Source organism: Narcine bancroftii, chromosome 1, assembly GCF_036971445.1.
Source record: "Narcine bancroftii isolate sNarBan1 chromosome 1, sNarBan1.hap1, whole genome shotgun sequence".
Classification (NCBI taxonomy): domain Eukaryota; kingdom Metazoa; phylum Chordata; class Chondrichthyes; order Torpediniformes; family Narcinidae; genus Narcine; species Narcine bancroftii.
Genome location: NC_091469.1, coordinates 274,539,687 through 274,561,613, shown reverse-complemented (window position 1 = coordinate 274,561,613; position 21,927 = coordinate 274,539,687). Strand labels below are relative to the sequence as shown.

The 21,927-nt window shown below is 36.8% G+C and overlaps 1 protein-coding gene across 4 annotated transcripts in view; it reads left to right on the top strand.

Annotated features, from left to right (window-relative positions):
- The window catches only part of accs (1-aminocyclopropane-1-carboxylate synthase homolog (Arabidopsis)(non-functional)), a 57,965-nt gene that overhangs the window by 22,793 nt on the left and 13,245 nt on the right, over positions 1 to 21,927 (top strand). For all 4 annotated transcript variants that reach the window (XM_069899515.1, XM_069899503.1, XM_069899511.1 and 1 more), the window contains 7 exons: positions 3,083 to 3,149; positions 5,038 to 5,135; positions 5,654 to 5,731; positions 10,955 to 11,055; positions 13,240 to 13,329; positions 16,148 to 16,193; positions 20,039 to 20,180. In XM_069899515.1, the coding sequence (XP_069755616.1) occupies positions 3,083 to 3,149; positions 5,038 to 5,135; positions 5,654 to 5,731; positions 10,955 to 11,055; positions 13,240 to 13,329; positions 16,148 to 16,193; positions 20,039 to 20,180 (622 nt within the window). The remainder of the gene's footprint in view (positions 1 to 3,082; positions 3,150 to 5,037; positions 5,136 to 5,653; positions 5,732 to 10,954; positions 11,056 to 13,239; positions 13,330 to 16,147; positions 16,194 to 20,038; positions 20,181 to 21,927) is intronic.

Genomic DNA, 21,927 nt, shown 5'->3' with positions numbered 1-21,927 from the left:
TGTCGCAGGCCAAGTGAACAACACTCTGGAGTTTTTCTTTGTCCTGAGAGTTGGTGCCTCCATACCAGGCAGTGATGCAACCAGCCAGAATGCTCTCCACGGTACACCTGCAGAGGTTTACAAGAGACTTCAGTGACATACCAAATCTCTTCAGACACTTCACAAAGTATAGCCACTGTCGAGCCTTCTTTGTAATTGCATCAATGAGGACAGATCCTCAGAGATGTTGACACCCAGGAATTTAAAGTTCTTGACTCTCTCCACTACTGAGCCCTCAATGAAGACTGAATCATGTTCCCCTGACTTCCTCCTGAACTCCACAATCATCTCCTGGTTTTACTGATGTTGAGCGCAAGGTTGTTGTTGTTACACCATTCAACAAGCTAATCTTTCACCCTCCTGAATGCTTCTAATTGCCCCACATTTGGAAATGAGTGGTAGAATATGGGAGGAATTCATGAAATGCAGTGAGAATAAAATTCAGGGGTGGAATAGAAGAGTAGAGATGGGCCAGGATATGCTCAGGAGGTTGAAGTGCCTGTTTCCATTATGTCTGACTGTAAAGTTGAATTTGTGAAGTGCAGAAATCCAGGTATAAGAGTCTTGAGTGCACTACTGGAAAATCCATAGTATCATTAGCCACCTGCTTGCATTCCTGATAGTCTTGTGGCTTACTTTGAAGAAATGTATCCAACAAAGAGATATATAAATACTTCAATGAGAATTTAGAAGTTACAATTTGTAAGTTTGCAGACAACACTAAAATTGGTGGAGTCATGTATAAGAAAGAAAGTTGACTAAGGATACAGCGTAATGTAGATCAGCAGGAAAGTTGAGCAATGGCCATGAAACTTGATCTGAACAAGTGTGAAATTCCTCAATGAACCCCACAAAGGTGTGCTAACTGTATGCTAACCACAACAGTGCTAGTAACACATTGTATAAATGTTCAAGATAACCTGTTAATCTGTTTGCAGAAGAGCCTTCCTCACTATACTAGGTAGTTTGACATAAATAAATGTAAACATGGATAAACAAATGAATTTATTTTGATAAGTCAAATTCTGATATGGCATGGACAATGCCAGTGATCTTCAGGGTGTTGATATACAGAGAGACTTTGGGTGCAAATCCACAGCTGCGTAGAAAAGGATAGTGAGAAAGATATTTGCCACGCTAACCTTCTGAGGTTATTGTGTTCAAGAGTTGGAAGTCAGGTGGTAGTTGTACATGGTATTGTTTAGTCCACAGTTAATGCATTGTACATAGCAATGGAGAGAATGCAGAAGAGATTCTCTGGTATGTTGACTGAAGTGGAGTGCTCACTATAGAAGAATTGTAAAATATTGTAATAAGGATTATAAAATTATGGACTGGCATAGATAGGATAAGTATTCAGAATCTTTTTCCAAGGGCAGTTTAAGTTGAGAGAGGAAAAATGTAATTTAAAAAATTGAATGGGTGAACTTTTCGCACAGAGAATAGTGAATTAATAGAGTGGGCTGCCAGGGGAGGTAATGTACGCAGATGCAATTACAACATCTAACAGGCTATAGGACAAGTACTTGAACAGGAAAGACATGAAGGGAGAGTGGCCCTATGCAGACAAGTGCTATTAACACAGGTCGGATCACAGTTGACATGTTTCTATGATTCTTTGCTTCTGCTTCTGTAACATTTTACAGTTATAACTTTACAACACTGTAACATTCCTGCTGCAGGTTGACTGAGACATTCAAAGTGTTAGATTGCTGATTTAAAAGATTAACAGAAGTAATGTGTGTTGGAGTTGAGACCTTGTGCAGTTTTATTCATGTTGGTTCAGTTGTTGAGCCAGGCTGCTCAGCTAGTCATTAATGTTGCCCTGCGACATCATAAGATCTCCTGTACTAAATTCACAAATTTAGCACTGAGGACAATGATTTTGCACTTCCACCACCCAAATATTCCACCTTCAAAGATCCCACTATCTACCTCCCATGCAGGATAGACAAGAGGCAATTTGCATGTTGCAAGACTGTCCAAAAGTTTTAACTTTTGCAGGTTGTGGCTATTAGCTATTTGCAAGCTTATGGTTTGCTTTTCAACTTGTATTGATTTATATGAATGAATGGTCTGATTGCAGAAAAGGCACTCAACATTCACCATAGTGAAATAGCAGAAATCTGGTCATGGCTGCCTGCCTTTCTGTAACCCTAACATGGTACTGATTGAAAACAGTACATAGGAGGTGCTGAACAAGTGGTCCATGATGATGGAAAAGGAAACATTATTATTTCAGATTGATGAAGGTGCTGTTGACTTGAAACATGACCTGTTTTTCTTTACAGATATATTCAGCAATTTTTGTTCTTATTTCATTTTAATTGGGTCTGCAGCTTTTTTTTTGCTTATTAATGTTGAGGCCTGGGTATCCATTTATCTCCAGACATTTGAACAATGAACAACATTTCTTGGCAGCAATGAAACCTTACTTTAGTGTCCCACTTCTAATAGGAAGAGTGTCCCAAAGCAGTGCATATATAGAAGAAAGCAAAATGTTCTCCAGTCTAGGATGGATGAGACAACTGTAACTTTAGTTCCAGATGGAGTTTGAGCGAGTGTTTACTTTTACTTACTCAATTTAAGTGCTGCAAGGGGAAAAAGTATAAAAAGTATAAAACACTGGGATTGTGACATTGATGGATGGTGCATGGTGCAGTTTCTCCTAGTCCAAGCATCCTAATTACCAATGCATGGGTAATATACTCCAGCATACATAATAGAGGTCAGTGCTAAAATTAGAATGCCATTAATAAGGTGAGAATTTGTTGGTCAAAATTTGCTAAAATTATTGGGGGAGTTCTGAATCAATAAACTAAGTGCTGAGATTCAATTGGTCAGGTAGAATCTCTGGGGAGAGATATTTTCTGCATCAGGACAGGTTTGTATATTTATCAGATACTTTTGTAATGCCAACAATTTCCACCCACCCCCCCCCCCATCTTTTCATCCTTATCCTCCCCACCACCAATGTAATAGTTGTACATGAAATGCTTAGTAGCCAAGAATGATGCATTCAATACATTTTTCATTATTCTAGATAGTGGTGGTTAATGGTCATGGCTCTCTCTTTTCCTCGTTGTCTGCAGTGCTCTGTGATCCTGGAGGTAGGTGAAACTATGTAGTTGCTTATTTTAACTGCAAAATGTAGTAAAGCCCCCAGTATCCAGCACCTATGGGGATTGGGAGATGCCAGATAAGTAAATTTTCTAGTTGCTTGAGATTGTGTTTTGTGAGATTACTGGGGCATCAGTTTTAAACTTGTATTTTTTAACCAGTTTATTTTCTGCAATTTTTTTTTTTTTTGCCATTTGCTTGACGCTGCCAGTTGATTGATAACAGGGATCTTACTGTATTTAGATTTGCTTTTCACTTGGGTGGGGTTGTACTCTGAGTGTTCCTTGACATTTGATCTATAAATATTGCAAAATCAACTTTTAAACTTCTATTTGAAGTGGTCTTGTATATGAAATGTTAAAAATGTAAGTCCTGTTTCAAATATTAACAAAAAAAATGAAAATGTGGAAAATGAGTAACTCTGCTTGCAACAGTTGGTAACACAAGGCTAAAACAAACCTTGGATCATTGCGAACACCTCCCACCTTTTCATAGTTGAAAATGTTGATGATTGTCACAGGCTAATCAATGAAAATCCAGGACATTACTGCTAATATACCTTGTAGGCTCAAGGTAGCACCCATAGCCCAGTAATCTTAAATTGCTTTCATTTTGTCACGTCAGGGATAATTAGTTCAAACAAACTCCTTTCTGTGGCCTAGATGACAGCGTCCGCTATTATTGTTGTTCACCTACACTTTGACCTACCCTGGTGTACAACAGAGCCAGTTTCAGTGCCACTAATTGTTACTGCTGTTGCATTCCCTGGAGAAGTCATCTTCCCAACAGTATCCAAGGCAGTACACCTGTAAAAGAGGGGAAATAGCCAGAGGAAACTCCTGCACTACCTGCCTATCCCTCCTGGTGGTCACATATTGTAGTGTGACTACCTTCCTGAAACCCCTATCCACAGTGCTTTCTGCTTCCTGTTTGCTCCCCCATGGGACCAAATGCTGCTCCAACTGATCCAGGCAGTCTGAGAAAGCAATACAACAATTCGTTCAAATATCATTGTCAGGGACATTTGACCTTTCCTTAATATCCCACATTTTGCAGCAGGAGCTGCTACTATACTGACTTCCGTTTCTACCTCTCAGTTCTACCACTGGTTTCAAAGAAAGAAAGACAATGAAAAACCTCACCTTGACTTTCCTTGTCACCACTCAGTCTTTTGGCCAAAGCCTTGTCAAAACCTCCTCACATACATCCAGATCAGTCCTTTGACCTCAACAGAACAGACACTCCCACTGGAGCTTGTCTCCCCTTTAAACTTTATCCTTGACCTTGACGTGAGGCCTACTGATAGGGGAAAATAATCTCTGCTCTCAACACATCTTTGACTGTAGACAGTTAGTGTCACAGATTAAAAGTCTTTGACTGTGATTTTCTATTCAAGTGATTGTTGGAATTTTGCAGTATTCATTTCCGTCGCACAGTAAAACTTGCCTGGTGTTTTGGCTAACAATGATTGACATGAATGGTATCTCAAAGTACATTGCCCAATATTGCATTAAGTGGATACATCACAAACATCACTGTGTGCTAAGTTGAGGTCTAGATAATGCCAATGTATGGAGTGGGATAGCTTAAAGGGACTTGGTTGTAGCTGTTGCACTTAATTCATGCAATTTGGAGAAGTGCAGAATTTGTTAGCATCAAAGAGAACTTAATCCGATTCTTGCACCTAATATAAGATGCTTTGTAGGAAAATGTAATTTGGATGGAGACCACAAATTTGTTTGTTTTAAATATTGCTTTCACAAATTTGTTTCACTATTTTGGTCTCTTCAACAGGCGAAGAAATATTTAAATTCTAAATTGCTTGTTATTTGCTCATGTTACTTCATTAATGTCACTGTTTTATTTCTGTTTCAACAGACAGGATTCTACTACCCACTCCATGCTATGGTGTTATCAAGGATGATATTTTTCTCTACAGCAAAGTCAAACCGCTGCTTGTCCATTTGGAGAGCAAAGTAAGAGAACAGAAACCTGAAAATGTGACTTTGTATTTAGTTGTACATTGTAAAAGCTATCCAAAAAATTGAGCTTCTTTGTACTGAATGAAAAATATACAGTCAGGGTTGATCTGTACTGTCGGTTATAATATAACTCAGAGAGTGAACATTATGTTTGGAACTAGAACTTGATGGACTTTTCCTCTATTCAAGCTGTTTGTTGAATCGAATATATCAGTTAGATTTAATTACAAAAAAAAAATTATTGGTTTGATTCCCTATCATTTCTGCTTTTTTCGTATCTGGTCTTTGTGGGGGGTGGGGGGGGGGTAAGTAATTTTAAATTCTTCTCATCTCATTGTTCACAATTCTCCAACTGTGCAAATGGTGTAATAGTTGTTTGGTGGGAATGTTATGTGAGCCCTTTAATGTTATCTTCTGTTTGTCTGTAACCTTTATTATGTAGCTGAAAGAACTGTGGAAAGCTATACCACAGAGAATTACAGGTATAAATAGTGAATTTGGCCTTGTTCTAGGTGTCTGACGGTGAAACACGCCCATTTCAACTTACAGCGGGAAAGCTTAAAAAATCAATGGAAACCGCACAGCTCCAGGTGAATGTTTCAGAAATGTTCATTGTTTTTATTGAAGAATAGTCATTAATTTATAATTTAGTTGTGAACAACATTATGAGTGACTTTAGAAGATGATAGTTTAGGAGTCTCCATCAAAATTTGATTTGGAACGCAAACGATTCCAAGAAAAGTGACTACATCAAGCCTAAAGCTTCATTTCGCACTTTGTCCTTGTCACAGAGCAAATGACATATTCTATGAAAAGTTTTCAACCAGTAAATAATCTGATACAGAAGTTGCCAAAGACTTTAGTTTGCAAGTAATTAAATGGTTAAAGCTATATGTTGATGTGCAGGTGACTCCCTCCTTTTGTTAAGGTCATTTGAATAATAGAAATTTGCCCTTATTATAGAATTCACAAAACACTTACTCTCATGGAATTCATATGAAATAAACTAAATCATTAAACACAAAATTTATTTTTCAAATCTCATTTCTTGATACATACATAGACAACATAGTTAGATTATGGAAAATTGTGGTACAGATGGTCACTTGGTTTTTAATTGGTTTTAAGGATGTTTACCCTTTGCTTATTTCTTGGTTAATGATCTGAGAACAGTACTTGTGAATGTAAAAAAAATGTAGATGCTAGAAATTTGAAATACAAACTAAAAAATCTACAAACCTACAACAGGTTGGACAATACATGTGGAAAGAGAAACAAAGCAAACACTTTTGGTCAAAGAGCTTTCACCAGAACTCAGTTGGTTTAGATAGCAGTGGGATGAGGGAAGGATGAATAGGGCAAAGGGATGATCTCGTATTGGGTGAGGCTAGAGTTGCCATGCTGATTAAAAACTAGCAAGAAGCCATTGTAGTGGTTGTTACCTTGACAACTTTGGTCTATATTCCTATCACACATATTCCCCTTTGTTCTCACCAGGTCCTCCTCCCTGCTACTTAAGATACACTTGTTTTGTCAGTTTTCTAGTGTTGATATGTTCTTGTTTCTCTGCTCACTGATGCTGCCTGACCTGCTAAGTTCTTCAATCTTGGTTTTTGCTTCAGATTTTCCAAAGACATTGTGTTTGTTCCAACATGGCCCAACTAAGGGGCTATACATTCAATATGACTTGTGTTTTTCAGTTTTATCTCGGTATGAAACCAGTGTTATGAGTGCTATTGTATTGGAATAATTAGAGAAAATATATGTTGAGGATCAAATTATCTGGCCCAAAGCTCTTGAAAGCCATTCCACTGTACACTTGTATTAAAGAATTTTTCTTTCCCTTATTGTACTATCCCTTGGGTAACCTTTCTTGGCAAAATTGATCATTATTCACCTTTGTGATTAATGCAGTGCTTTGTTCAAAAATTTATTAACATTGATTCACTCCTGGGCAGTAAGTTTCAAAATATTAGTGTCGAGTATGAGAGCCAGTCTTGCATATATTTAGCCAGTATATTCTTAAGACAAAAAAAAAACAATGAGGAGAGTTCATAGCTTTTAATAATGTTTTTCACTCTGGCATAGCTGATTAGCTTTCAATATTCAAACACAGTCTGTTTTAAATAACGTAAGACTAAGTATTCAATGTGTCTTTTCCAACAAACTCTAATGTTGAAATCATCAAGAAATTCCTGCACATATCTATTCAACCTCTTCACAGTTGTTTTCATTTTCTCAGAAGATGTCTGAATTTAGCAATCTGAAGGAAAAACTCTCTCTTGATTTGTATCAATTATTATAATATTATTTGTTTGAATTATTATTCCTGGATTAAAAACCTGACCTCACCATTCTTTGTTATGAAAAAGAACAAGTCAAGAAATGAAATATGTAAGTGTTCATTTGGAACACTTGAAAGACAGATGACTGTTCATTAAACTTTATAAAAAATTAATTCATTGATAATATCAGGTCAAATCATGTTCGCCCTGTGCACCCTCTCCTCTCCTATATCATTTAGATGATCCTCGGGTCACCTATGTTTGATTACAATTTTTTGCAACACTTTTATATTGACTCTTTGGTGTATGTGCCTTTCTTTACAAATCTATTTGCCACTGTAACAAATCATTTAGCAACATTTTACCCAGGGGTATATTGTCTCAAAATACAGCAATTCATTTTGACCAGGTTTTTCAATGTATGAACGTTCTCTTAATTCAATGCTCTCCAAAATCAGATTTAATTTTGTAAATTGAGATGTACTTGTCCATTCATTCTCAGCTTCATAATCCTGCAGTTGGTGATAAGGCCATGGCAGCCACCAAGCCTTGGGTTATTGGGAATCTATCCTGAGAAAGCCCAGGAAGCCTTTGACAGGAGGCAATGTTAAAGAGGGTGCTTCATTCCTTTCAAACTTGACTTTTACATGTCCTGAATACCTAAATTATTATCTAAATTAATAAACGTGGTCAGACAGGATTTGTTAGAAAGAGACATTTGGCAGATAATGTTGCCAGATTAATTAATATTATACATGCAGCAAAAAAAAGGAAAGGTTTAAATGTAGTAGTGGCTTTGGATGCATGAACAGCATTTGATAGACTGGAATGGGACTTTTTGTTTAAAGTATTAGACAAATTTAGATTTGAACAAACATATAAATTGGATCATCACATTATATATATAAACCTAAAGTGAAAATAGTAACTAATAGACAAATGTTTGATCCATTTGGCAAGATCGAGTAGACAAGGTTGTCCCTTATCTCCAGCCTTTTTTATTTTAGCTATAGATCTACTGGCTGAGGTAATTAGGAGTAATTTAGAAATTGGGGGGGTTAAGATTGGTCAGGAGGAGTACAAAATCAGTTTATTTGCAGATGATGAGATACCTGTCAGAACTAGAGACGTAAATTACATTTAAATTTGGAAAGAATATGGCAAAATTTCAGGTTATAAAGTAAATTGGGATAAAAGTAAAGTTATGCCTCTTACACAGGGAGATTATGCTCTCTGTTGAAGAAATACTCAATTTAAATGGTCAAAGAATTGATTAAATATTTAGAGATCTGGATAGCTAATAATTTAAATAACATATAAATTGAATTATGTACCACTGCTTAAAAAAGTCAAAAAAGATTTTTTTTTAATGAATCACTTTGCCAATAACATTAGTAGATAGAGTAAATTGTATCAAGATGAATATTTTTATGCAGATATAATATTTTTCAAACTTTACCAATATTGCTTCCACAAAAGTTTTTTTCAAGAACTATATAAACATATAATAAAATTTATTTGGAAACGTAAAATGTAAAGAGTATCTATAGAAAGAATAACATGGAAATATGAATTGGGAGATTAGCAACTTCCTAAATTTAAGAATTATTACCAGGTGGCTCAATTGAGATTTCTTACTTCTTTATTTGAGGTATCAGGAAAACAGGCATGGATCAATATAGAGATGGATAAAATAGAAGAGAAATTAGCAGAGGAATTTAAATATAAATAGGATTCAAATTTAATTAGTGGTGTGAAAGAAGCACCTTTGCTTAAACATTTGATTACCATTTGGAATAAGGTAAATAATGAAATTGGAATGAAAGGAAGCGTATCACCCAAGAAGCTTTTGATGCAAAATAATCTTATACCTTTTACTAAAGATGATCAATTTTTAAATATTTGGTCTCATAATGGTATTAAAAATGTAGAAGATTGTTATGAATAAGTTCAATCGATGCCATTTCAACAATTAAGAGATAAATATGGAATAGCTCGGATTATACTTTTTTGTTATCTTCAATTGAGAGGATACTTGGGGGAAAGGTTAGGTTCAACAATGTACTTAACGGCTTGTGAGTTGGAAATTCTTATTAGGAGAGGTTATACTAAGAAATTTGTTTCTACAATGTATCTAAAGGGAGTTCATAAATCTAGACAGAAATGGGAGGCAGATTTTAATGTTATAATTGATGAGAAAAGATGTGCACATCTTTGTCAAGATTGACAAATATTATAAATGTTAGGTATAGTTTAATTCAATATAATTATTTTACATCAATTATATTTAAAGCTGCAAAAATTGCATAAAATAAAATTGGATTTATCATATAAATATTTTATAATTGGTGAGGAAATAGGAACTATTTTACATTCTACTTGGTCATGTTCTAAAGTCAGAACTTTCTGGATAGATTTAGGAAAGTTTCTAGAACAAATTACTGATATTGTTTTTCTACAAAATCCAGATTTATTTTTATTGGGAACATAGAAGGAACAAGACCTAAATTAAAATTATCATTTTATCAAGTGAAATTTATTAAAATAGCATTAGCAGTGGCAAGGAAGTGTATTGCAGTGACTTGGAAATCAGATGCACATTTAGGTATAGAATGATGGAGTACAGAAATGCAAAGTTGTATACATTTGGAGAAATTACATATAATTTAAGAAATAAATATTCTATATTCTTACAAATTTGAAGTACGCATATCCAAAGTTTTGGGATAAATATCTAAAAATGTACTCCAGCCTCTTAAGTCCTGTAATAATCATCTTCTCAAAAGTTGTTATATAAATACTGTAAGATCCCAATGTGTGAGCCGATTCTTTGTACAATCCAGAATAACTTTTTTTTCTCTTTTTCTCTTTCTATAATTTTTTCTGTATAACTATATATCATATCTATTTCTATTAATATATATTTTTTGGTGGGAGAGGAGTATATGTGGGAGGGGAGGGAGGGTAAGGGGAGAGGGTAAAATTACCATGTAATTGTTAATCAAATTTTACTTATGTAAAAATATATTAATTACATGGAAGGAAAATTTTAAATAAAATATTCAAAAAAAATTCCCAAATGTACTGCAATATGCAGAAAGAATTAAACGTTTTAAGTAATTTTATAAGAAAAATTTTAAACAAAATTAACTCTATTAAAAGTTTTGAAATGCTAATAAATTAAATAATTGACAAATAATAATGTTTAATTTTTTTTTTAAACTGACCACCTTCTTCCTCATATTGAGGTTGAACTGAATGGAAATTCTGGTGCCAAACCAAATTACTACATTAAGGATTATATTAAAGTGGATTTTTATTGTATTTGAAATATTTTCCATGATTTGAGAGGTTGAAAACAATTGTAAATCAGAATCACTTTTTCCAGCATTTGAAAGAAGTAATTAAAAGTCTAATGAGGCACCTGATAGTTTGGTTATAATTACCATTGCAGGGCTCTCAAAGAAAAGGCATTTTTATTTGAATTAGTTTGTTTTGAATACCAATAATGTTTCTGTGTAATCACAGGGTAAGAGAGTCACTGCCATTATTCTAACGAACCCTCAAAATCCCCTGGGAGATATTTATTCAGCAGCAGAAATGAAAGAATTTCTTGAATTTGCTAAAAGGTGAGATATTTACAGTTTCAAAATAAAAATTGATATGTTTTTGCTTTGTTATATTCCCATTAAACTGTCTGCTTAATGATGCTGTCAGATCCTCCTGCTGTTATCATCTTTGGTTTTCCAGTCATTCGGTTTTAGAAAATGAATCTGACCTTAAATATTTTTAATATTTGATCTGATGTCAAATTCAGCATCTTGTAATTCCGCTTGTGCCTTAGTAGTGGCCTCTAGTCCAGATCATTATCACAGCTAAAATTCATCCATGAGAGGATGGGATTATAATTGTTTGACTGTCACTTAAATAGTTCTGATTTTATTTTCCCTTTTTAAAAAAAAGTAATTCCTATTTCCACACATCTCTTCTTCACCCTGTTTGTGTATAGATTATTAATGTGTGCTGATAAGATTAAGGTTATTTCCTTGCATGTTTGAATGCAAAAAAAACGATCACTTTGATTCCAAAACCCAGTTCAAGTTCTTTTCATTCAATTTGAGCTATATTTTGAATTAGTTTAATTAGTAGAAGGATTAGATGGATTTACAAACATCTGGCTGATACATTTCATTCACTTTAACCCTTGCAATGTCCTTAAATATTAAAATAGACCCCACATTCACCACTTCAGCTAGCAGCTCGTTCAAAACTCCCACCACTCTCTGTGTGATGAAATTCCCCCTAATGTTGCCCCTAAACTTATCCCTTCACCCTTAACCAATGTCCTCTCTTTTGTATCTCACATGAGTGGAAAAAGTGTATCTGCATTTACTCTATCTGGACCTCTCATAATTTTGTATTCCTCTATCAAATTTCCGATCATTCTGCTACACTCCAGGGAAGTCCTAATCTGTTTAACTTTTCCCTGTAACTCAGTACATCAAGTCCCAGCAATATCCTAGTAAATCTTTGCTTTCAATCTTACTGATATTTTTCCTCTGGTTAGGTGGCCAAAAGTGCACATAATATTCCAAATTTGGCTTCACTGATGTTTTATACAACTTTACCATAACATCCCAACTCCTATATTCATATTTTGATTTACAAAGGTCAATATGCAGCCTATCTACCTGTGATGTCACTTTAGGGAATTATGTTACTATATTTCCAGATACCTCTGTTCTACTGCACTCTTCAGTGCCGTTTCATTTACCATGTCTGTCCTTCCAAAATGCAACACCTCACACTTGTCTGCATTAAATTCCATCTGCCATATTTGGTAGCCCATTTTTCCAGCTGGTCCTGTTCCCTCTGCAAGCCTTGAAAGCCTTCCTTGCTGCCCATTGCTCCTTCAATCTTTGTGCCATCTGCAAATTGAAATCTGTCTTGTGCAGCATACCTGGTGTCTCGTTATGTAAACTGGTATTGATTAAGATCTCCAAAACCATTTAACAGTTTGGTCTATTTGCATTTGGGCTGACTTATAGCCCCAGTGGAGGTGAGGAGAGAAGAGCTGAAAGGTGCAAATTTAAAGCTTTTTCTTGAGCAGACTTTGAATGATGATATAAAATGTGAAAGTTTGCTGACAGCCAAGTTTGCATTTTTCGATTTATTTCTGTTGGCCTACATCTTTCCAATGATGTAGTTTTAATTTAATTTTTAATGTTGATATCAGTTTAGAGATCCAGCTTGGTAAGGGGCCCTTCCAGACCATGAGCCCACATTGCCCAAATACACCCATGTGACCTATCAACCCTGTACATCTTTGGAACGTGGAATGAAACCGGAACTCCCAGAGGAAACCCAATCAGACATGGGCAGAACAAACAAACTCCTTACAGACAGCATCGGATTCGAACCCACGTTGCTGGTGCTGTAATAATATTCTGCTCACCCCGACACGAACCACGATTGGACATACAAAACACTCTCGGCCTGCTGTTTCCATTTTACACATACGTCATCAAAATATACCCCCACATGGTTTGTGTTAGTATCACTAAAATACTTCATAAATAGTTAACCAGAGGACATATTCCATTTCAGATGTTATTTTAAGAAATCTTGAATGACTTGCTCTTCAAGTGATCGTAATTTTTTTAATTAAGACCTCGTTTACTTGTTGAAAGATCACATTTTTCTACTTATAAGCAGAATGAAAGGTTACCTTGGAAAAAAGATCAGAACCTTTGAATTGTCTGAGATTTCTAAGTAACTTGGTTTAATGCTCTTTTTTCTCCCCGATGATATAGATACAAATTGCATGTAATTGTGGACGAAGTATTCATGCTTTCAATATTTGATGATGTGAATACATTCCAAAGTATCCTCAGCTTTGACAAGTGAGTCTTATATTTTTATGTTAAATATTACAAGATTGATGACTATTTGCTGGTTTGGTAATAATTGTGCTTTTTTATTATCATGCAGTGGAAACCTATTAATTCTTTTAAAGACCCTCTGAAGTACTTTGTTAAGGAATGTTGCTGCCTGCCTACTCTCTCCATGGGTGATGCTGACATATACTGGCCTCCTCTTCGATTTACCTTCTCCAAGGTGCTCCGCCCAAACCAAGTAACTGATGCGCAACCTAATGATCCCCACAATTTTTCCCTAAATACAGATTGTCCTATCTTCACTCCCAACCCAGATCATGGCAAATTCCAATCGATAGTTCACGGCTTCATCTGAGAAGAGATTGTGCTGGAGGCATCAAGTATTATGATCATGTTAACATAACATAACAATTACAGCACGGAAACAGGCCATTAGGCTATTAGGCCCTTCTAGTCCGCACCGAACCAAACACCCCTTTCTAGTCGCACCTCCCTGCACAATGCCCACAATGCCCATAACCCTCCATCTTCTTCTCATCCATATATCTGTCCAACCTTTTCTTAAATAATACAATTGACTCCGCCGCCACTATTTCTCCCGGAAGATCATTCCACACGGCTACCACTCTCTGAGTAAAGAAGTTCCCCCTCATGTTACCTCTAAACCTCTGCCCCTTAATTCTTAACTCATGTCCTCTTGTTTTAATCTTTCCTCCTCTTAACGGAAATAGTCGATAAAGGAGCATGTGAATTTAGTAATAAATCACCACAGGGAAAGTCATTGCAAGGGTCCCTGCTATTTGCCTTATTGTTCTTATTACTGATGGAAGCAATCTTCATTATGAGACAAATCAAATAGAAATCAAAGTGAAGAGTGACTGTTGTACATGGCCTCATATCTCTCAAAATCTTCGACCTGAAGAATCTATTTAATATAAAAGATATTGGCGACATGGTTTGCATGGTGCTTAGGGGTGACATGGTTAGTGTAGCGGTTAGTACAATGCTATTACAGCGCTAGCAGGCTGGGTTTGAAACCAGTGCTGTCTGTAACGAGTTTGTACTTTCTCCCCATTTCTACATGGGTTTCCACCAGGTGCTCCGATTTCCTCCCACCCTTCAAAATGCACAGGAGTTGTAGGTAAATTTGGGTATTTGGGAGGCACGAACTCATGGCAGGGATGCTGGAGCTCTATGTCTATTTTTTTTAAATAATTTAGAACTGCCCTCAATAATTTAGCACCATTCTCCATCTGTCTCAAGTGATCTTTAAGCCATGCTTTTAAATCCTGGGTCCACCACAGTGGATCCTAATTGAGACTGTGGCCTGTCAAGCCTTTATTATTGCTGTGATTCTCTTCTCCGTGATAAATCAAGTGGCAAAATGATTAAACCCCTCTCAGTGTTGTCTCCCAATCCAACATCTCTAGCATCAATGCTTGGATCCTGCTGAAACAGCTTTGGTGGTGATTTATGTGTCCGACAGCAGATTTTATTTGCATCAACAAATTTCCAGAAGGACAGAGGTGGCACTTCAAGGCCACCCTCAAAGTCTTAAAGGATTGTAACTTCCTTATCAACTCACCATTAAAAATGGTAAAACATCATCATCATCTTGAATTGTACATGTGTGCATGCAGAGGCCATGTGTAAACAAAAGGAGCATTTAACGTAACAAGCAGCCCACCTACCTGCCCCATGAATCTGACCTACCCTGCCTGTTGTGGAGTCTTGTGAATCTGGATCGCTTATTTGCTTCATTTACCACCTTGGCATCTACAGACTGGAAAGGAAGCAACTTTCCCTGACCCCAAAGGACTAGCAAAGAAGAAGACTGGGTCACTTACATTTGGCATTTCTGGTTTTGTATTCCATTGTCCTTGTTTTCTGTCCCAAGGTTCACATTTTGCTCTTAATTGAGGGGAAAAAATATCCATATGGATTAGACCCAAGTTGTTAAAATCTGGTTTTGGGGTCCTCAATTTCCACAGGAATATCCTTAGAATTGAGAGCGAAAACTATGAAGCTCCCTACTGTCTCACCATGTCGGGCCATTCAATTCACCGAAGTATCGGCGTGCAGATTTACTGGACCACTCTTTTTTTTTAAAATGATCCAAGTTGCAAATCTAGTCCTTCACCTTTACTGCCTGATGACAGTCCCAAGAGGGGAATTTAATTAATAGTTTTGACCCAAAACACCAGCAATTCCTTTTACCCCCCCTCCCCCACTGCCTGGCCCATTGAGTTCCTCCAGCAGATTTTTTTTAACCAGTTACCAATTTTTTTTTCTTCTTCACATTGGGACATTGAGAAATTAATTTTGGGGTGTTATACAACCTAATAAATCCACCTTGATTACAATTCCATCTGACTGCATTCGACTGAGTTTACATTATGCCAGGATGTTACACTAGCTAGCTGTAATTCACAATCTTTGATACTATTGTATTCATGAGGTAGGAATATTTGAATTTGGATTGGTCATTAACTGGTTACTGCGCTTTGGTTTTTTTTAATCTTCTTTGCCTAATATTTCAAGCCACAGTTAATGTTATCCGTTGCTTAATTTTATCTTTTTTTTAATTTTTATTTTTCTCACTATGAACCATACTGACCAAAATACATACAGACATTTCCCTCTTGAATATACACAGTGTCATTTTCTCCCCTTTTTCCCCCCTCCCTTCCCTCCCTCCCTCACCCCCCCCCCCCCCCACTGCTTAATTTTATCTTGAGCACTAAAATATACAGTATGTTGTGAGTGCTTTTTAAAACATTTAAATATACAGAATTGATGGCTGTGTGATACATTTTATTTACAGGCTTCCTGATCCACAGAGAACTCATGTTTTGTGGGGAATTAGCAAGGTAAATGTGTCCATTGTAAAATCTGTATGACATGTCATGTGTTAAAGCACAAAGTGGAACAGTTAAGTGACAGTTTGTCATATTGTGCCAGAGGATGAAAATATGGAGATTTGCATCCCCTTTGATGAGTTTTCTCTTTGAGTTCTTGTGGGAATATATTAAAAAGCCATCCAACAGAATTGTTGTGGCAGCACTCTGACACAAAACCCTGAAGTTATTTGAAGGAGAGACAGTGGACTTTGTGGATTACTTGACATCTTTGTCCAGATTGAGGCATTCAACCACTTGATTTTTTTTAAAAACTTCCATTATTAATTCCAATTTCATCTCTCTCCATTTCTTATCCAGGTTTCCTTTTGGAAATATAGTAAAGGTTTTTTGCCTCAATTATCCTTTCACATTCACAGTTCCAGATCCCTACCATTCTTTGGGTAAATTATTTTTCCTCGACTCTTTTCTAATATAAAGGTTTTCTAAAAAATCTCCAAAAATAAACCAGGTAATTATAGGCTAGTAAGCCTGACATTAGTTGTAGGTAAATATTAGAAGTTCTGAGAGACAGGATATTATAGGTATTTGGATAGCCATGGGCTGATTAAGGACAGACAGCATGCCTTTGTGCATTGTAGGTCACGTTTAACAAATCTTGTAGAATTTTTCGAGGAGGTTACCATGAAGATGAAGGAAAGGCTGTGGATGTTGTCTACACAGATTTATTAAGCCTTTGTCAAGGTCCCACATTGGAGGTTAGTTCAGAAGTTTATGACACTAGGTTCCATGGAGAGGTTGTAAGGCAGAAAACAGAGAGTGGTAGTGGATAATTGCTTCTCAGACTGGAGGCCTGTGACTAATGGTATGCCTCAGGGATCCGTGTTGGCACCTTTGTTGTTTATCGCAATGATCTGGATGATAATGTGGTAAATTGGATCAGCAAGTTTGCTGATGACATAAAGATAGGAGGCGTTGTGGACAGCGAGGAAGATTTTCAAAGCTTGCAGAGGGATCTGGACCAAATGTGAGAATAGGACAAAAAAAAATCACAGATGTTATTTAAGGCAGACAAGTGTGAGGTGATGCATTTTGGAAGGACAAACCAAGTTAGGGCATACACTATAAATGGTAGAGCACTGAGGAGTGAGGAGGAGGAGGAGAGAGATCGGGGAATACAGATACATTGTTCCCTGAAGTGGTGTTGCATGTGGGCAGGGTTGTAAAGAAAGCTTTTGGTATGTTAGCCTTTATAAATCAAGTATTAAGTATAGGAGGTGGGATGTTATGTTGAAGACATTGATGAGGCCACATTTGGAATATTGTGTGCAGTTCTGGATGCCTAACTACAAGAAGGAAATCAATAGTATTGAAAGAGTGCAGAGAAGATTTACTAGGATGTTGCCAGGTCTTCAGGAATTGACTTACATGGAAAGATTAACCAGGTTAGGGCTTTATTCCTTGGAGTGAAGAAGAATGAGGGGAGATTTGATAGAGGTTTACAAGATTATGAGAGGTATAGAAAGAGTGGATGCGAGTAGGCTTTTTCCACTTAGATTAGGGGAGATAAATATGAGAAGTCAGCGTTTTAAGCTGAAGGGGAAAGGTTTAGGGGGAACATTAGGGGGAAGTTCTCCACTCAGAGAATGCTGGGAATGTGGAATGCGCTGCACTCTGAAGTGGTGAATGCAGGCTCGATCTTGTGTTTTAAGAATAAGTTAGATAGATACATGAATGGGAGAGGTTTTGGGGGGGGGGTTAATGGAATAGGAGCAGACGAGGAGCCGAATAGCCTGTTTTCTGTGCTGTAGCATTTATGGTTCTAATCCTTTCACCTAAAATCAATGCTTTCTTGTAACTAATCTCTCACCTCAGGGAAGTGGGTCCTTCCTATTTGCCCTTGCCAGGTATCTCATGGATTTAAAAGGCTATAAAAAAAGTTTAAACCCAAAGATAAAAACTTTGTTTATCAGTTTATCTCTGTAATATTTAGTTTATTCCAGGAAGGAAATTGAGAATTTTTTCTTTACCCAAGAACTAACTAATACTAAAGTGTCCAACAGGCTAGGTAAGTGCATGAGAGCAAATAAAAAAGTTTTTGCTGATGGGATTAACCAAGGTTTAGTTATAGCAGACCATTAACCATGACTGGTTGGCTGAACAATTTAATTAAAATAAAAGCACAGAAATGCTGGAGGAACTCAACAAGTCTCACAACCACAGCCATCTTCATTTATGCAACTTATTTATTGCTCAGCAGTAATTAATGGCTTAGTTTGTCTCAAAGACATCCTTAGACCTCAAATTGAAGTTTACTGGGTATTCTAGAGTGAAGCTAAATCTTCAGTGGTTTAACGATATCCGTTCAGAAAATCTCCCTTGTTTCTTCCATATAAAGCAGAAAAGCCTGTAGTGAGACACTGGGGGGGAAAAAAATCAATGTTTTTCAGTCAGCAAAATCATAAAATGTTGAGAAATAGGAGCAGGAGAAAGCCCTCTCACCCATCAGGCCTGTTCCTCTCAAATCCCGAGGTAGGTGTCAGTTTCACAGAATAATGAAGGCAACTAACTGCTCCACTGCAAAATCGGGATCATTAGATTAGAAGGCTTGTGCCAGAGCTACATCTCTGATAGTCTGACCCCACTGTCGAGATAGAAAGGCAAGTACAAGAACCATAGAACATTACAAACACCTTTATCACAATTACACTAATGGGAATGGGTGGTATTAAGGTCAGGTAGACAAGGTCACCTTAGGTAATAACAAAATCTCATATGAAGGACACAATGAGAAGGTACAGTATATATGACAATTTTTATCAATCTCTTACAAATTGATAAGCTTATCTCTAAATTTGTTTGAGGTACATTGTTTCATGTCTTAGCTTAACACATATCAGGATGTACATTCTTTAGAAAGGGAAATGATTGACATCCAACAAATATACACATGAACAAGTTAATCCAAATAAATTTCATTTCTTACATACAAATGAATTAACGTATAGGAGGTCCGATAAACTTTAACATCTGCGTTTGTATACCCTTGATTTAGACATTAATTATCACTGTAAATTTATCAGTCTGGGGAAATAATTGAATCTTTAAGAAACTCAAAGGAAAGGCAACATTTGCTCAATTTCAAAGAGAGAGAAATATAGCTTATTACTGAGAGAACTTTTGCCTCTGTTGTGTTCTTGACATATCACAAGCAGTCAGTCATTAATCAAATGGGAACAGGTTCTGTCAGATTAGCGCCTTTGTAAGCTTCATCTTCGTAAATGGCTTTGGATGATGGCTTTGAATAATTAGTTTAATCGGTGATTTAGCTTGTCTGGAAGAAGCAGTAAGTTGCTCTGTAAATGTACACATGGGGTTTTTCCTAACGACAGATTTTAAAGCAAGGGAATTCTGTTTATAATAAAAACAAAATCAGTGATGCTTTTTCTTAATAACTGTCATTTTTGGATGGCTCAAAATACAAACATTCACACATCAAAGACCATGCACTGATTGTCAGAGGGAGAATAACTCTTAAATTTACCTTTGTGTGATATTGTCCTTGTAATTTGAAATTTGCAGACTTAAATCACCTGTTAATTAATTACAGTGAACCAACAAAGCATAAAAACAAATCTCTTCACTGGTGACTATAAACATCCTTTGAGTGAAATTAATACTGAATCTAATCAAATGCCCATCCAATCAAATTAGCTGGTGATGACAGTTCTTTCTGATTTCCAGGGAACTTGTTGCTTTGCCTGCTTGCTTGAGGATGTTGAGTTAAACTTCATGCTATTGGCAAATGAGCAGTTTCAGCAGATAAGTTATTTAATCTTGCTTTTGTCATTTTTTAGGATTTTGCATGCAGTGCACTCCACCTAGGTATTGTGCACACTGAGAATGCTGATGTTATTAGTGCCCTTGGCCGACTTTCATGCTTCCATGGTGTTCCTGGTCCCACCCAACATATGGTAGCAAAATTACTGAAAGATCAAGGTAAGAATACTACAATGGAGAAGTGTCATGTTCCAACTGTATAGAATATGTGTGTCAATTAGGCAATGAATTGGCAGTTGCTTCTCACAAAATTCATTGGTTTTTTTGGATTGGAAACCTCAGGTGAAATGGTCAATTAGACCTCAAATTGAAGTTTACTGGGTATTCTAGAGTGAATATTTCTGTGCTACAGCACAGAAAACAGGCCCTTCTAGTCTGTGTTGATCATTGTTCCGCTAGTCCCAATAACCTGCTCCCATTCCATAACCCTTCAGACCTCTCCCATCTATGTATCTATCCAATTTATGATTAAAAATCAAGATTGAGTCTGCACCCACCACATCAGATAGCAGCTCATTCCATACTCCTACTGCTCTCTGAATGAAGACGTTCCCCCTAAAGCCATGTCCTCTCATATTTATCTCTCATAATCTCAGTGGAAAGAGCCTATTCGCATTGACTCTGTAGGTACCCCTTATAATTTTGTAAGCCTCTATCAAATCTCTCCTTATTCTTCTTCATTCCAAGGAATAAATTCCTAACCTGTTTAATCTTTCCCTGTAACTCAACTCCTGAAGACCTGGCAACATCCTAGTAAGTCTTCTCTGCCCTCTTTCAATCTTATTGATATCTTTCTTGTAGTTAGGCAACCAGAACTGCACACAACATTCCAAATTTGGCCTCACCAATGTCTTATATAACTTCAACATTATATCCCAACTCCTACACTCAATACTTTAATTTATAAAGGCCAAGATCCCAAAAGCTTTCTTCACAACCCTGTCCACCTGCGGCACCACCTTCAGGGAACAAGGTACCTATATCCCCAGGTCTCTCTACTCCTCCACACTCCTCAGTGCCCTACCATTTACACTGTATGTCCCTCATTGATTTGCTCTCCCAAAATGCAATACTTCACACTTGTCTGCATTAAACTCCATCTGCCATTTTTTGCTCCATCCTCCCAGTTGGTCCAAATCCCTCTACAAGCTTTGAAAATCTTCCTCACTGTCCACGATGCCTCCTATCTTTGTGTCATCGGCAAACTTGTTGATCCAATTTACCACATTATCATCCAGATCATTGATCTAGGCAACAAACAGCAATGGTCCCAACACAGATCCCTGAAGCACACCTCTAGTCACAGATCTTTCCACTTTTCCTCAAGAATTGGGCACAGCAGCTGTCTTCCTTTTTAAACATCTCGTTCATTTGCAAGTCACACATTGCAAAGAGTTTTTCAAAGATTAACAGCAGTAATCAATAGTGTTACATCATCGTTTACATTAAACTTAATGTATTTGGGATGTAAGCAAACAGATATAAAATTTTGCCAAACCACTATTGTAATAGTCAGGTAATCCATTATCCAATTTCTCAGAAATCCAGATGGTTCAACATCTTGCTCATTTAGTTCTGTTTCCCTTGTTCCCTCCAATCTCACAGGGGTCTCTAGATGAACATTCATTGTGCCTCTAAATCAACCATTCTCAAGAGGGGGCCATACTCCCACCACCACTTCCCCCCTCCCCCTCAATGCAAAGAGGCCACAGCACATTTAAGGTGGGCCATGGACTGAAATCTTATCATAATATTTATGTTTTTATGTTGTCGGTAGGAGAGAAGTACAGAGGAAACTAACTAAACTTGACTACTTAGAAAGGGACGGGGGCGCCTAAACTTTGAGCAGAGTCCTAAGGCGGCCAGATCCAAAACAAAAGGTTGAGAGTGGCTGCTTTAGATAGTC